The sequence below is a fragment of the Alternaria metachromatica genome (assembly GCF_023757995.1).
Source record: "Alternaria metachromatica strain BMP 0045 chromosome Unknown scaffold_11, whole genome shotgun sequence".
NCBI lineage: Eukaryota > Fungi > Ascomycota > Dothideomycetes > Pleosporales > Pleosporaceae > Alternaria > Alternaria metachromatica.
Genome location: NW_026055502.1, coordinates 113,625 through 129,270, shown reverse-complemented (window position 1 = coordinate 129,270; position 15,646 = coordinate 113,625). Strand labels below are relative to the sequence as shown.

Below are 15,646 nucleotides of genomic sequence, written 5' to 3'. Positions count from 1 at the left end.
TGTGCTCGGGTGCCTGAGAAGGTAGTGGGTCCGACTGCAAAGAAGAATGTTTGCTCCTGCAGCTGGAAGACAAATGCAATTAAGATATGAGACACCTTTCCGTAAACATGGTGCCAACATGTCCTGATTTGTAACACCGCACTGACCCTTGTTTGCTATGGGTCCTGCAAGTGCCGGCGGCCTCTTATATGCAAGCGGGTCTAAACTCGTGTACCATGGGTCTGGGACATTGACAGCGGATATGAGCATGCAGGGAGAATTCGCGGGCTTCCATGCATGAACAGGGACGACATGGATTAATGGGGTTACAGTGGGCTGTTGCATAAGGTCTGCCCTACCAACGTGCCACTGGCATCCCGGAGCTCGCCGAGTGAATGGAACCAATGATGATTCAAGACAATACCATGTTGTTCGAAGAAGACAGGAGGTGATGTGTTGAAAATAGATGCGAGAGACGCGATGGCCACGGACCGATTGCGCACATGTCTGGCTTACCTAACTCGGCGTCTATCCGACGTTCTTCCATCCATGGTCCCATGTACCAGGCGCGTGTGAATGTCACTGTTAGCCTTCAGCTCGCAGTTCTTTTTTGGTAGACCCTGGCGATATTCCATCATCATCTCCTCGCGAAGTCATGACACCCACTCGGTCAGCCCGATCAACTTCCTTCTTTGCATGTTTAGACGAATTGCTACCTAGTAGATAATGGGGCACATGTCTTCAATGAACGGCTTGTAGTGGTTGACAAGGCTTTGCCTCATCTCATGGCAGCACCGAAGCTCGACGAAGGCTGCCTCGGCAATCCTTGTAAGGCTTACTTAGGCGGACGGGAACGCGGTTATGCGGCACCGTAGTTCGTGAATACCAATACAACGCTCTGCCATCCGCAGTCGTGTAGCACGCTCTGAGGGCGTGGTTCTACCACGAGGTAAAAGGACGCAATGTGATTGGCTGGAGAGTTAGCGGCGTCTACGATGATCTGGGGTTATCAGAGATTTCGAAGGATGGAGGCCCAGCTTGGCGTGGGGCTGGGCGGACTGGGCGCCAAGGGAACGTGGTACAGCGTCGAACGCTCGTTCGTTCACCTTGACTTGGTTACACCAAGGCGATGGCGAAGACCCGCGACAAGACACAGTGGAGACTTAACGCGACACCAACATGCCATGCGCGTGGATCCAGGCTTGGGGGTCCTGCAGACCAATCACACGTCTCTTGCACCCGAACGCTCACCCCGGAGCGGCGCTGAGGGTCCAGGAAATAGGTGTTGTTGGGCCTTTGGACCACGGCCAGAGCCGAATAGCATGATATTGTGGCTTCGATGATCCACCGCGCCTCGAAGAGGCAGGCAACACCGTCTGACGTCCACAAAAGTCCACTTGCAGTGAAATGTCATCTGCGCCGCCAAGATCCCACGCCTCCGTTTGTATGCTGTGTACTTAAACTCCCCTGCACTCGTTCAACCAAACAGTCAGGACACCTCACAACACCTCAGCCTTTCAGTCAACCGGCGCTACTGCTCGCCACTCTTCACCCACAATGGCTCCCGCCTTGAAGAAGTACGACTGGATCCTAGCGATTACCACCATCGCCTTTGTCGCTTCGTCCGCCTCCAACGGTGCCAACGATGTCGCCAACTCCTACGCCACGTCCGTGGCTGCGAGGACCTTGAAGATGTGGCAGGCTGGTATTCTGGCCTGCTTCACTGAGTTCCTCGGTGCTGTCGCTCTCGGATCACGAGTCACTGGAACTATCAAGAGCGGTATCTTCGCCCTTGACACCTTCAAGCCTGTACCCGGTACCCTCATGCTTGCCATGGGTTGCGCCGAGGTCGGATCCGCCGTCTTCCTCACTGTCGCTACCATCGCTGGTATGCCCGTCTCGACTACCCAGACCGTCGTTGGTGCTCTCGCTGGTGCCGGTATTGCTGCTCAATCTCCTCTCAGCTGGGGCTGGAAGAAGGGATCCATCTCCCAGATCGCCGCCTCATGGGTCATTGCGCCTTTCCTGTCCGCCGCTTTCGCTGCCGTCCTGTTCTTGACCATCAAGTTCGGTGTCCACAACCGCAAGGACCCCTTCAAGTGGGCTATGCGCCTGATTCCCTTTTACCTGGCTTTCACCGCTGGTGTCCTCGCTCTCTTCATCATCGACGAGCTGCCAAATGGCGAGTCGCTTGAGGAGATGGGCGCTGGCAAGGCCTGTGGTATTATCCTTGGTGTCTTCTTCGGCATGCTTGCCATCTCTTACATCTTCTTCATCCCTTACTTCACCCGCCGCCTTGTCAAGGGTGACACCAGGCTGAGGGCGTGGCACATTCCTCTCGGTCCCCTTCTGTACCGCGAGAACCCTCCCATTTACTTCCCTGGCAAGGGCGACCAGGTCGTCACCGACTACTACGCGAAGGCTGCCCCTGTCCCGATCCAAGAGAGCGATGGACTCAAGGGCGAGAAGGCTGTTGGCCACTCTACTTCCCTCGACAACAAGTCTTCTGACAGCGACAACATTGACGTCGAAGGTGGCCGCGGCCTCTCCCGTCCTCTTCCCCGCGATGGCGCCGTAGCTCACATTGTCCCCGCCACCCCTGAGCCTGAGGAGCGCTGGTTGAAGCCCGTCGAGCACCTTCCCTTCTACTCTCCCAAGAAGATCGCCAACTGGACCAAGTTTATCCTTCTCCAGGGTGTCTCCCGCGATGTAGTTACCCAGAAGGATCTCGCCGATGTCCACTCCCGCGCTATTGTCTACGACAACCGCGTCGAGCATCTCTGGACCTACGCCCAAGTTGCCTCCGCCATGATGATGTCTATTGCCCACGGTTCCAATGATGGTAAGCTATACTCTTTGAAACACTCATTTCCACACACATGCTAATTCCCCATCGCAGTTGCCAACGCTGTCGGCCCATGGGTCGGTTCTTACAACACCTACACCACTGGTGTCGTAACCAAGGAAGCCGACACCCCCATCTGGATCCTCGTCGTCGCCGGTCTCCTCCTCGGCATCGGTTTCTGGTTCTACGGCTACCACATTGTACGCGCGCTCGGCAACAAGATCACCCAAGTCTCGCCCACCCGTGGTTTCAGCATGGAGCTCGGTGCCGCCATCACCGTGCTCCTCGCCTCGCGTCTCGCTCTCCCCGTCTCCACCACGCAATGTCTCACTGGTGCCACCATTGGCGTTGCGCTCTGCAACTTTGACCTCAAGGCCGTCAACTGGAAGCAGGTTGGCTTCATCTTCTCTGGATGGGTCATCACCCTGCCCGGTGCTGGTCTTATCTCCGGTCTGCTCATGGTTATGGCGCTTAACACGCCCCATTTCTAGATGTCAGCTAGAGCTTCCTTCTTCCTTTGGACTGTTTGATAGGTCACCTTTTTTTATGCGATGAATGCGCGGATGGGGCATGATATGGAGTATGATACCAATCGTTTAATGTACCAGATTGTAATTTATAGAGTTACACACTATGAGTCTCCTGAGAATTTCGCACGCGATGAGTGATTGTCGTGAATTTCCAGCTCCAGGGAAGGAGCGTTTTGCTTGCAGTCACAGAGCTGGATCAAGAGGTGTCGTCTCAATGCCAACATCCGCTCGGCGATTTATTCGGCTGCAATGGACTACCGAACGCCATTTACAATATCGTACCGTACAAACTTGAGCAGACTCAGCGACGACACGCGCATAGATATCAAGGAACACGCGAAACAATACTCATCGCAGGCAAGACCGAAGGTCTCACTCAACCGCATAAAGGTATGAGGGTGGAAGCAGCTCGAAGCCACCGAAAACATTGGTATTCCCCTAAAACAGCACAGCACAGCACAGCGCAGCACAGAACCCTGTCGGGGAGAGGCTACAAATACGGTCCAGTCTACCCTGACCCATACACTGCGTTGGAATAAAAACGTGGTAAGTGTGTCAATGACACACAAACTCCATACGCCCAGCACAGTAAAACACCGCCGGCCCGAGCGAATAAAAGGACAGGCTTCAGGGCCTATGCATTACATCATAAAGCGAGGCTAGAAAAGTATGGCGAAGAAGCGAATTAAAATAGCGATAAGAGGTGAGGAGGAGGAGGAGATGAGCAGACGCGACGGGGGTATGTGAGTATCGATGTGCCTATGTGGTCTGCTTGCTGGACGATTGCTGCAGTTCGTTGACGAAAGCGTCGTAATCTGCGGCGGAGGAACCGGAGCCTACTATGCTGGTAAGCCATGGATCGGACCGGCTGCTTCTTCATCTTCAATAAGCGTCTGGGTTGGGGTAGAAAGAGGACGGCGAAGGGTGCTGCTGACCTTGCGGTGGCTCGTCGACCTTTTGGCGCTTCTCGGCGTAGTCGTACGAACCTTCAGAGCTGGTGTGCTTGTTGCCTGATGCGCTGTGTTGGGCGGCTGCTGCAGCTTGCGCTGCCATTTGCAGTTCGCCGATTTGGTGCTCCGAGAGTCCTCCATTGTTGTTGTTCGAGCCCTGCTGTTGCTGCTGTGGTTGCTCGGGCTGTTGGGGCGGCTGTGGTGGGTTCGGTTGTTGGTGCATGTTTGGCTGTTCGTGGGGCCGGTTGAGATCTACACCGGCCGGCGCAGGTGGTATCTCGCCTTGGGTTTCGAGTAGTCGCGATTGCAGATTGATGATGTAATCGCGCAATTGGTAGTTCTCGGTTTGGAGCGTCTTGTACAGCTCGCATAGCTGCTCGAACTCCTTGACCTGGTCTTTCAGCTGCTTGATGTACTCTTCCTTACGCTGGCGGAATGCGCGCTGGTGGTGTTAGCTTGTGCCATTGGAATGCGCGCGTTGCATGTACCTGGGCAGCGCGATTCTGTGCGGCACGCTTAGATGTCGACAGCTCTCTCCGTCCCTTGGAGCGACCCTCGCTCGTGTTCCCATCGTCGGGGCCGCCGGCGCTCATGTCGTAGGCGGAGCCCCCAATGGCCGGGTCGATGGCGTGTGGTGGGCCAGCAGTGTGCGGGTGCTGGGAATGCTGGGCGTGTGGGGAGTGCTGGGGGAGAGGCTGCACGCCGGGCTGTCCAGCGCCAGCAGCGAGCAGATGTTCTCTTAAGCCTGCACGACGATACGTGTTAGTAATCGGCAGGAGGGTAGGGATGCGCGGGGCACTAACTCATCTCTATGGTCGGCTTGGATTGATCCTGAAGCGGCGTGTCAGCAGCGCAACGGGCCTGAATAGTCAGCGCAGCTTACCTGAGCGGCAGATGCCTGCATGTTATAGCCAGTGCTGGCTTGGATCGCAGGATCCAGAGTTTGGCTCATTCAAGGCGCGTCGCACGGGAGCACCGCAGCGAGGGTGTTGTGGCGTTGATTAGACAGCAACGTGGGAATTGGGGCGGCAGCAGACGGGGTGGCAGCAGCGGTCCTCGGGCGCGGTCCGGCGGCGGTGGTGACGTCGCGACAAGGTGGTGGTGCGAGAGGGCAGGCTGCCGTGCGTGAAGAGCGCGCGCGGGTGCTGTGAGAGTCAGCTTCAGCGCTCGCCAGCGCCAAGACAGGCGCGCAGTGTTGCGACGGCATTTTGGTTGCGCGTCTCGGGTTGTAGGACGCTGGGGCAGCTCACCTGTATCGTGACGATGCAGTTGGTCGAGTGGATTACGCAGCTTTGACTAAGAAGAGGGCGATGCGCGCTATATACAGAGCAGGGCGGCAAGGTCGGCCTCGGGAACGCTCAAGCAGCAGGACAATGCAATCCATGGCACACGCTCCCCTCATGCCATCACGACTCGCCCCATCTCACGCTGCGCAAATCAGCGCCCCGAGCCCTTCTCTGTCTGGCTTCGGCTGCCATCCGACGACCTGCCTACTGCATCCCAGCGACCTGCTTTTTGCGCGCTGATGCTGACCAATTCCCCGACTCCGACCCTCTGGTACCCGTCAAACACACCTTAATCCTCTACGGGCTAGTCTCTCGCGTTTGATTACAGAGTGTATATCGGATGTATGTGTCTCCAGATCCGAAGCTCCCGTAAGGACCGAATGGAGTGTTTGTTGCGCTCTGAGATAGGTTAATCGCTGCTTCAGTACGCCTTCCTTCAATGTCTCCACGCTGATGACTTGCCGCGCGGATCAGCCGTTGCTATTCCCATCTGTCCATCTAAGCGCATGTGCAGCATCAGCCGATGGCTGTCAAGGCGAATCTTGTGATACTCATCTCATCCCATCTAGTTTCATGCACGAGTCTTGTCATTACACAACTCTCATTGTCTTCCTCAAAATCTTGATTAGATGCATGGCCGTTTGGGTACTCCGTAATCTTCGAGACCCTTGGTCCATGCGCGTTTGCAAGGCGTATCGTAGTAGTTAGCTCTCACTCCTACTCCGCTCCTCACTGCGCATCGCCTTTGCATCTGTTGTGCAACCTACAACTAATCATTCTTCTCTTCTGGGTACAGTCTGATAAATTACTCCTATACTCTTTCTGAAAAGGGAACTAGCCGTAATCCATCAATGCTTGCTTGCACTTGAACCCCTCACCACCACCAAAGTCCATCTACATCATGACAAGGCCCCCAAATCTCTTACGGGCTCTCCCGTAAGTCCACCAACTAGTCCCCCCAAGACCCCAAGACCAACAAACAAGCCACTCCCTCGTCTGACCAAAGCCCCGAGCACCTGCCTTGATGACTCAGAACTCAAACCCATCTAACCATCGAATCACAGCTCACCTTATCAAGCGTTGTGCCAGCATCACTGTCGCACCAAAACGTCTTTGCTGACCCGCTTCCAAACACAAATGCCGCCGCTGCAACAAGCTACCTCCCTACCTTATGCGGGATACGCAAGCGCACGTACGGGGTTCCGGTCACTATCCACTGGCTCTCGTCCGTCATCTAGTCCGGCAGCGCAGCCGAAACAAGATGCAGCATATGACATGATCTACGCGGCCAACCAGCCCACTGACTTACCCGAACGCGTGTCCAGCCTCTCTCCTGCATGGCAAATCAACGCTGGGAAGAAGAGTATCACGCGCACCTTTACATTTACCAGTTTCGCAAAGGCTTGGCGGTTCATGTCGCTCGTTGCGGATGAGTGCAAGGTCAAGAAGCATCATCCGAGTTGGTCGAACCTGTATAATAGGGTCGAGATTGAGTGGACTACGCATAAGCCCGAGGGACTGAGTATCAAGGATGTGGACATGGCCGAGTTCTGCGACCGGAAGGCGGCGGAGATTGGACTGAAGGAACCGGAGTGATTGAAGTGTTTGGAAATCGCGGTTGATCGACGATCGGGGGATAGTTAATACTTCTGGGTAGAGTACTGCAGCTGCCAAATCCGACCGCTAGCGCGAAGTCTTTTAGTAAGATACTCGGTCTCGCCTCTGTGGATATCGTAGCTCCATATCTTTCTCCTTGTCTCTGGTAGATCAAGTTCACTCGACAGTGACAGCTCTTTGTTGGACACTTTTATTTGTCTTAGCCCTTGGACAATCTCCAGCTGACACGGCTTTTCTCTACCCAGCCTGACCTGATCACTTGAATCATGCCACTCATTTCCGCTCGTCTAGCATCCGACCATCACGCCAACATCGTCAACAGCCACTCTCCAGCCTTCCTCATCCTCAACACCATCGCCCTGCACACTGACGGCAACCGAATGTCCAACGCCTCCAGGTACATCTTGCACTTGAACTTTCCCTCCAACCTTCGTCCAGCCTTCTTGTCCAGCCCCCATATGAAGTGCTTCTCCACAGCTGACTTGATCCAGAAAGATCTCAACGCGCGTTTGCCCATTCGGTCTCCTTCCGTTAACCCATGCGTAGCAATCGACCGTCGCACCGACAGGAAGATCAATGTAGGATTGCGATAACGTGAGTGTAGCTTGGACCGCTGAGCTATTCGATGTCGCGGCGTAGAGATTACTGCCGGAGTGTCCGCCTGTAGGGGAGGTGGATATTCCGCGCGAGTACCACGAACCGGTTACCATATCCATCCACGGAGACAGCACAGGGATTTCGAATGAGGGATTGACAACGGCATTCGTGCCGCGCTTGACAGAAGGCGCTTGCTGCGGTGACGATAGTGGACTGGCTTGCGCGGTCGCGAAGGTGAGAATGGCGCACACAATGAAGAGTAAGAATTCCCGGAGAGGCATGATGACGTATTGTCGATGTTTGGGAAGGTCGTACAACTGGGCGATTTTGCAGACTTTCAATCGCTTTTTGAATGTGATTCAAACTGATGGACCGTTCAGCTCCGTGTAACCTGCAGGTAGCTGAAGCAGCTGAGCCGAGGCGATCACGAGTGAGACCTGACGAGAAGCCGCGTGTGACGTGAGCTAGATGTTGCTACCAGTGCACTTCGACTTGAATTGTTCCAAGTCAGTAGGATTGGTCTTTGGACGGTGATGTGGAGATTTCGTGTATGTTGTGTGTGACATGGACGGGCATGTGAGCTCGCAATGTTACTGGTAGATACTGGAGGAATGTGGACACCGGTTATCTCGAAGCGAAACCGACCAAGGTGAAGGTGAAAGTGAAGGTAAGGAATTCCGCAAAAGACATCGACCCCTACCATAACCATATACAATCGCAGACTCGCGTTGCATAGTTCAACGCAAAAAGCACACTCCAGGCTGTGATCATGTCGAACAAGCTTCAGCTGTCAGGGTCAAAACCTGATCGAAAGGAGCTAACCCGCCGCGCCACATGGTTATCGACTGGAATGCGCAATGGTAAACACGTAGAAGTTGTCCTTGGTGTTGTTGTTGACAGGGTTGGACGGTTGGTAAGAGGCAAAGGTGGCGTACGCATAAGCGAAATTCACGGGGCCGTTGCGCATCGACTTGGCACCACTCCCTATCGCAGTACGATTCAATGCGACTGTCGCGCCATGTTACAAGCCAGAAGTTGCTCCAGATGTCGGACATTTAATAACGAATGATAGACATGCGGCTGATTATTGGCGAGTGTGAGAAGCTTAGGTCAGGATTCTCCGAGCCTATGGGACCGTCATCCACCGTTTTCTGACAGGGACTGGGTTGTTAGAAGCGAAACGGAAAGGAGATCTAGATTGCGAAAGAAGGAAAGGAGGAGCAGTGAACTTTGTCTGAACTTTGTCGGATTTATGTGATTGATCTTTGTTAGCCCATGGAGATTTCATGCTCCTGGGCCCTGCTCATAGCGGCGTACTTTTGGGGTATATAGCAAGCCATCGAAATCAACCTGTGCGGTTGTCGAAGGCCAGCTGGTACGCTTCTGTCGCATACTGATGCAGTTGTAATGTCCGCCTCAAACGCCGACCGTGCAAACCGTAGCCTCATGTCGTCATACTATAAATCATGTCGCTCATGCGGGCTGCTCGTATGCCCTCTTGATGACCCTTGCGAATTCTGATAGGCTTGTTAGCAGCGACTCGACGTTTGTGGTGCTGATGTACTTACGATCGAACTTGACGTTCTCACGGACAACGGTGCCCTTAGCCTCGTTGTCCTTGTTGATAGGCACCTTGATCTTGGCGCCATCGATGTTCCACCCGCAAACGCTTCCGACGAAGTTGTCGAACTCGCTTCCAGAGAGGTTCAACCACGACTCGAGGATGCTGCGGTCAACCTCGCGCACCGCCTGGCTGACGGTTGCAGCGATGCGTACGCGCATCAGCTCCTCAAACCCTGAGACATCGGCAATCAAGTCGGCGTACAGGTCGTCGGAGTCTAGTGTGGACCAGAAGGTAGAGTAGTCGGCACCTTCAAGCAAATTCCTCAGCTCGTTGAGCTTCTGGACAGCTTCTGATAGCGGCGCGTCGCCAGCAGCTGGGTTGTGTAATGAAGATGAAAGAGGAGCTAGGACGTGTGGGGGGAGGAGGGACAGGCCCAGGGAGAAGTCGGGGGAGGGGAAGACGGTGAGAGCCTTGACGAGGATGTTGGTGATGGTCTCGTCACGGGCAAGGTGTGGGTTGAATTGGTAGCTGGAGCATCGTGGTTAGCAGATGTAACGATGATGCTTGAGGTACAATGGTAGTCAGGAGAAAGCTGTCAGATAGAGCTAATAATAAACTTCAGCGGGGGAGTGATTCATGCTCCATCCCTCGGGTAATAGGAAACGTTGTGGTTGTTTATTCATCTTGTAGCATGGGAGGAAGAGTAGGGGAGACACGTACAGCTTCAACAGGGCGAGGTTGGCGTAGCAGTCGTACGTCTGGTTCTCGCACTGCTGCATGACATAGTCCTGGAAGACACCCGTCGTCTCTGGGTTGTAGCGATCCAGTCCATCAAGGATCTGCTGCATGTGATCCGGCCGCTCAGGCGCGAAGTCGAAAGGGGCGCCCATGGTGGTTGTGTAGATGAGCGACGAAGAGTTGGTGTTGCAGGCTTGGTCAAATTCGCTCAGTGCGACAAAAGGCGCATTGGCCACCGAGCAGCCCCGCGTCATATTCAAAAAAGTTAGACCCCGCCAAACAATCACCTGTGGAAATATACACGAGAACAACCAGAATGGCGCCCTATGACAGTGATTCTTCAGACGATGGAGGCGACTACACCGAGACGAATGTTCTGCTAGGATATGCAGCGAGGGAAGCAACGGGCGACGCGATTTCCCACATTGGAGGCGCACCGGTACGCATATCATCAACCACGTCGAGCGTCTTTCTGACGATCATAGTAGAGCTGGATAGATGAGAAGACCGCCCCTTCTGGCGCCTTAGCAAAATGTAAAGTCTGCAATGGCTACCTCAGCCTCCTCCTCGAACTCAACGGCGACCTTCCCGACAACTTTCCTGGCCACGAGCGGCGGCTTTACATCTGGACATGTCGGCGCAAGCCGTGTAGAAGGAAGGAGGGCAGTGTGAGGGGCATTCGCGGAGTGCGCATCGCAAAAGGCGCCAACAACAAGGCTAGCGCCCCCAGGGCCGAGAAGAAGGAAGTCAAGGAAGAAGCGAAGCCGCAGCCCAAGATTGGCGAGTCGCTGTTCGGAGTGAAGAACGGGACAGGCGCATCGACATCCGCGAATCCCTTCTCGAACCCGTTTTCGTCCAACCCGAATGGCGCAGCATCATCGAACCCCTTCTCCAAACCAGGTGCGAATCCTTTCGGCGCATCGACTCCCACGCCCGCAGTGCAAGTTAGCGAGCCCCAAGAGAAGAAAGACGAAGCCTCTACGACCCTTCCCGAGACGTTCGCATCCAAAGCTCGTCTCTCGTCACCACCTCCCTCCGAACAACAGCCTCCGCGTCCACATGAGCCATGGCCAGCAGACTCCGCCTTCCCTACACCGTTCCCTCACTATCACCTCGACGCCGAATACGAGACATTAGACGCCCCTTCAACACCCTCGATCCCAGCGAACGTGCGGATGGACACAGATAATGAAGGCAGCGGTAGCGGTGGTGGAAAAGAAGACAAGGAGGTGTTTGAGTCATCCATGGACAGGACGTTCCAGAAGTTTGCAGATCGCATCGGAGAGAATGCAGAGCAGGTGCTACGATATGAGTACAAAGGCAAGCCGCTCCTGTACAGCGACAACGATGCTATCGGCAAGCTTCTAGGTCCACACTCGGAGAACGGTTCCTCGTCGAATGCAAAAGTCAAGACAGCAGGCTCACGGAGTGGGGCTGGGTTCCCTCGCTGTTCGACCTGTGGCGCGGACAGAGTCTTCGAAGTTCAACTAACACCGCATGCGATCACCGAGCTTGAGGCTGATGAGATGAGTCTCGACGGCATGGAATGGGGCACTATTATCATGGCAGTATGCAGCAAAGACTGCAAACCCAACGATGTTCAGGAAGGAGAAGTCGGATATTTGGAGGAATGGGTCGGAGTACAATGGGAGGAGGTCCCTTCGAACAAGTAGGATGAGGACAGTATACGATACCAGAGTTGTTTGATTGAAATAAACGATTCAATACTCGACCTCATATCGTTCAGGCTGCTGTGGCAGCTGTAGCTGGCGCAACTACCCTCGTGATCTGATCACCAGCCCTGACAACACCGAGCCCTTTGGTATCTCTGGTGTCTTTCTCACCACCTGTTTTCCAAACTTCAACTTCCTGTCCGCCTCGTAATATGCCAACACGCATTGTCGACAGCAAATTATGTGCCGCGTTCGAATGTTCATATACCCCACCGTTGAACACTGCAGTAGCGTCCTTCCCAATCGCACTCTTAATCAGAGTCTTGCCGCCAGGATGATCAGCGATGAATGGCGAAACGTCATGTATCACTCCAGCAATCGCCACCAAAGCAGCACCCTTAGCTGAAGCCTGAGTCTGGAAGTCGTCCCAACTAATCACCGGCAACTGAGCGAGTGGCACACCCCAATCGAGCATAGATCGCTTCTTGTCGAGAGCCTTTTGTTGCTGCTGGAGTCTACCTTTCTCAATCTCATTCGAGCGGAAAGTCTTCAAGTCGTATGTTAGTGGGAAGACCGGGATCTTCGACATGATCCAGATGAGCCATTTAGTAGGGTCGTATTGGTACCAGGCAATCGCGTTCCCTTTCAAGCATCAGTATTATCATAGCTTCCATAGCTCAAAAGAAGCAGCAACTTACGGTAATCAGACGGAAACTCATGATGAAAGTTATGATACCCCTCCCCCATCGTCACCAACGCAGTGAACACATGATCCCTCGGACTCCTCCGATCATCAAACGGCTGCTCGCCAATCCAATGCGCGAGACTATTCACACAAAACGTAGCCTGTTGTACGAAACACGCCCGTATAATACCCGCATACACAAATCCACCCCACCAATCGCCCCATCCCAAACCAGCAACCATGGCAGGAAAGATCCAGGCTGTAAACAGGAGCAGTTTGCCGTAATGCTTGTGTTGGAACACGACGATGGGATCGCTATCCAGATCAGAGATGTCCGTTCGTCCTTTAACTTTCGGATCGTTGTTCAGCACCATCCATCCGATATGGGAGAATAAGAGTCCGCGCATAACCGAGTAGGGATCTTTCATCGTATCCGTCCACCGGTGATGAGCGCGGTGATTAGCACTCCACCACCGTATGCTACCTTGGATTGCTCCTGCTCCTGTGAAGGCGAGGAATAAGCGTAGGGGGAGACGTGCGGAGTAGCATCGGTGGCTCCACAGCCTATGGTATCCGCCTGTGATACCGAAGGCGGTTGTGGCGTAGTAGACAATACTCCATAGGAATGTTGGGAGGGTGAGGGATGTGGAACGAGCGAGGTAGAGACCGTAGCTTGGGACTAGGATGACGAGGGTTGTGTTGAGCCAGTTTATCTTCCTGTACCAGTTCTTCCAGGTGATGGGTTGGGAGGATATGTGCGGTTCCTTTTCTGGTGGGGTGCTGGTAGCAGCCATCGTGGCGTCCTGGTAGTTGAATACCCCCACACACACACACGAAAGCAGGTAAGAAAGTCGAAATTGCTGGAGCGGTTCACCACCTCGAAGTACTATAGCCTCGTATATGTACCTCCACCCACGTTCCCATCCGGAACATACCGAATACACCAGTGCTTGTCAGCCTAATAAAAAAACGCAGGGCCACCTGCACCTTGCATGCCCAGGTGCTTGCTAGAAGCGTAAACGTGGTTCTAACGTGGTTCTCGCGCCTTTCAGCCCCATGCATCGGCAAAAACAAACGTGCGTAACGGCGAGACGGTCGTGCCAAACCCTCCGACCCGGATTCCACGGGCGTCGTGCGCACATCTGCGCAGCGCGCGTGATTGGTTGGAGGGGGTTGGTGGTGGGTGGTTGATGAAGTTTACAATGCCGTGTGCGGTTTAGTGGCATGCAGGAACCTGGTGGTTCTTCGGTGGTTTGATGACTAACCTGGTTTGGGCGAGGGATGCGAGTTCGGGGGTGGGATGCGAGCGGCTTGGCGGAGACGACAGGACACATTTCGAGAGATTGGAAGGCGCGATTTTGATGCCTATTCGACGTATGCGCATGGTTGCTATACTTCATCCTGTGTGTGCTATGGCGACTGGATACACTACTCATGGTTCTCCCGTCTGCTGACCTTGCGAATGCGTGTGGCACGCGCTCGAGTAGTTACACGTGAGTTTATTCCTTTTCAAATATACTCTAACTGTCCTAGAAGACGAGCCGCATCTGTTTGATAGCCCAGGTTCTACAGGCTGCGGAACTGTCTTGCCTTAATTGCTCGAATGACCCCAAACCCTCACCAACGACCATGCTGAGCGTGATCGATACCCGCTTGCTCAACTGTCCAGGCTCTCATTTCCAGTGGTGTCATCTTCCTCGTCAATATTTGCCTCGTCCTGTTCGATATATCCTTCGTCGCTCATGAAGCTCCAGACATCTTCGTCACGAAGAGCCCTCGACCTCTCCAGTAAACGGCGTATAAGGTCATGAGTGATGTCCTCGGGAGCTTCACGCATCTGAGCCATTATGTGCCTATTCCTGAGAATGTGCAAGTCGATGAACAATTTTCGAAGAGCGCAGCGGCCATTTGTGCTCTTGTAAACATGAGTAAGGAGTGTGTAGCGAGACGCATCTGATATGTTCAGGCTGCACTTGATGATCTCCTTGCGCACAGCTTGCACGAACTGACTGTCTTTCAGGAGGTCGCCCACGATATGCGCGTTGATCAGCCGGATGCAACGAAGTTCACCGCCCTCTCCATCCGCGTTGTATGCTGGGAGGCTGTATCCGTAGAACCACTGAGCGTACATATCGAACCCATTGACTTCAACCTGTGCAAGATCCATCGACTGGAAGTATGGCTGCTCGACCCATTGTGCACGACATACAGGGCATGTGTTGTCGATCTTGTACCATTCGTCTTTGCAGTTTTCGTGAACGTTGTTCCCACATGTCTTGCAGTATGTCAAGTCTAGAGCGACAGGATCGAGATCTTCGTGGCATGTGACACAGTTGCCCTCGATATCCTGCCTTGTTTCCTGGAGCTGGTTTTTGAAGAAGGTGGATCGCTCGCAAAGCATGTCTAGATGCATCATGAATATGCGGCGCGATGTGCCTACGTAGAGGCGGAGCATTCTGTGACCCAGCCTATATGATGCGTTAACTCTTGTTGCAAGTAAATGAATAAGGGCTGGTCACAAGAGGGTTTGTCGCTTCTTCGCCTTTCTGGCAGCGCCGCGAACCTTAGTGATGGTCATCGGGTATTGTGTTGTGGGGTGGTGGTTTATTGAGAGCGGCTTCGCGACGTGAGTAGAGACTAATAGCGTCTGGAATGTTATGGATAGGTGGTTCAATGTGAATGGTGTAATAAGTCTAACGGGCTAAACTAGGAAGGGTGCTGCCCACCTGTTCTCGCTCCGCTGCGGCCCCCGCCATTCGCTGTTGCCCTCGCAATTGGGTGTTTACGAAGCAACCGCTCTTTGGTAGGTGCAGACGACATCGCGGGTTAAGCCCTATATACCCGGCATGTGACATGGAAGCCATCAATGGTGACGGTTGGCGAGGTCAAATCTGGACTGCGGCTTTGGTTGATGCTCGAAGTCTCCGATAATCGCGAAATATTGCTTTCGAGAGTACCCTCGTGTATGTAATAACTGTGTGTTGCTGGGTCGTGAGTGGCTCGCTACTCGGTTCGGGATGTCGCATTACCAGTAGATGAAGTGGATGGAACCAAATAACGGTATCGCACACATATGCGAATTAGCTGACGAGTAATACATAACGTATGTGATAATGTCTGAGTTCCAGGTTGTAGAATAGTGTCTGCATCTGTCCTCAGATGCTTGGAGAACTCAATCACAC

At 53.8% G+C, this 15,646-nt stretch overlaps 7 protein-coding genes across 7 annotated transcripts; 3 read left to right on the top strand and 4 right to left on the bottom strand.

Annotated features, from left to right (window-relative positions):
* Positions 1–1,536: 1,536 nt before the first annotated feature.
* Positions 1,537–3,315, top strand: J4E83_005497 (uncharacterized protein; the record flags this gene model as incomplete). The annotated part of the gene is made up of 2 exons (XM_049332416.1): positions 1,537–2,821; positions 2,879–3,315. The coding sequence occupies 2 exons, from the start codon at positions 1,537–1,539 to the stop codon at positions 3,313–3,315; spliced, it is 1,722 nt and encodes a 573-aa protein (XP_049188224.1).
* A 798-nt stretch (positions 3,316–4,113) lies between these two features.
* Positions 4,114–5,111, bottom strand: J4E83_005496 (uncharacterized protein; the record flags this gene model as incomplete). Its single annotated transcript, XM_049332415.1, has 4 exons — positions 4,114–4,193; positions 4,290–4,746; positions 4,793–5,049; positions 5,108–5,111. 4 exons carry the CDS (start codon positions 5,109–5,111, stop codon positions 4,114–4,116), a joined length of 798 nt encoding a protein of 265 aa, XP_049188223.1.
* A 1,616-nt stretch (positions 5,112–6,727) lies between these two features.
* J4E83_005495 (uncharacterized protein) lies at positions 6,728–7,186 on the top strand (the record flags this gene model as incomplete). Its single annotated transcript, XM_049332414.1, has 1 exon — positions 6,728–7,186. The coding sequence occupies one exon, from the start codon at positions 6,728–6,730 to the stop codon at positions 7,184–7,186; it is 459 nt and encodes a 152-aa protein (XP_049188222.1).
* A 2,091-nt stretch (positions 7,187–9,277) lies between these two features.
* On the bottom strand, positions 9,278–10,258 carry J4E83_005494 (uncharacterized protein; the record flags this gene model as incomplete). The annotated part of the gene is made up of 3 exons (XM_049332413.1): positions 9,278–9,321; positions 9,373–9,896; positions 10,089–10,258. The coding sequence occupies 3 exons, from the start codon at positions 10,256–10,258 to the stop codon at positions 9,278–9,280; spliced, it is 738 nt and encodes a 245-aa protein (XP_049188221.1).
* A 164-nt stretch (positions 10,259–10,422) lies between these two features.
* On the top strand, positions 10,423–11,779 carry J4E83_005493 (uncharacterized protein; the record flags this gene model as incomplete). Its single annotated transcript, XM_049332412.1, has 2 exons — positions 10,423–10,545; positions 10,595–11,779. The coding sequence occupies 2 exons, from the start codon at positions 10,423–10,425 to the stop codon at positions 11,777–11,779; spliced, it is 1,308 nt and encodes a 435-aa protein (XP_049188220.1).
* A 70-nt stretch (positions 11,780–11,849) lies between these two features.
* Positions 11,850–13,258, bottom strand: OLE1_2 (stearoyl-CoA 9-desaturase; the record flags this gene model as incomplete). The annotated part of the gene is made up of 2 exons (XM_049332411.1): positions 11,850–12,421; positions 12,478–13,258. The coding sequence occupies 2 exons, from the start codon at positions 13,256–13,258 to the stop codon at positions 11,850–11,852; spliced, it is 1,353 nt and encodes a 450-aa protein (XP_049188219.1).
* Positions 13,259–14,121: 863 nt separating this feature from the next.
* On the bottom strand, positions 14,122–14,877 carry J4E83_005491 (uncharacterized protein; the record flags this gene model as incomplete). Its single annotated transcript, XM_049332410.1, has 1 exon — positions 14,122–14,877. The coding sequence occupies one exon, from the start codon at positions 14,875–14,877 to the stop codon at positions 14,122–14,124; it is 756 nt and encodes a 251-aa protein (XP_049188218.1).
* Positions 14,878–15,646: the final 769 nt, after the last annotated feature.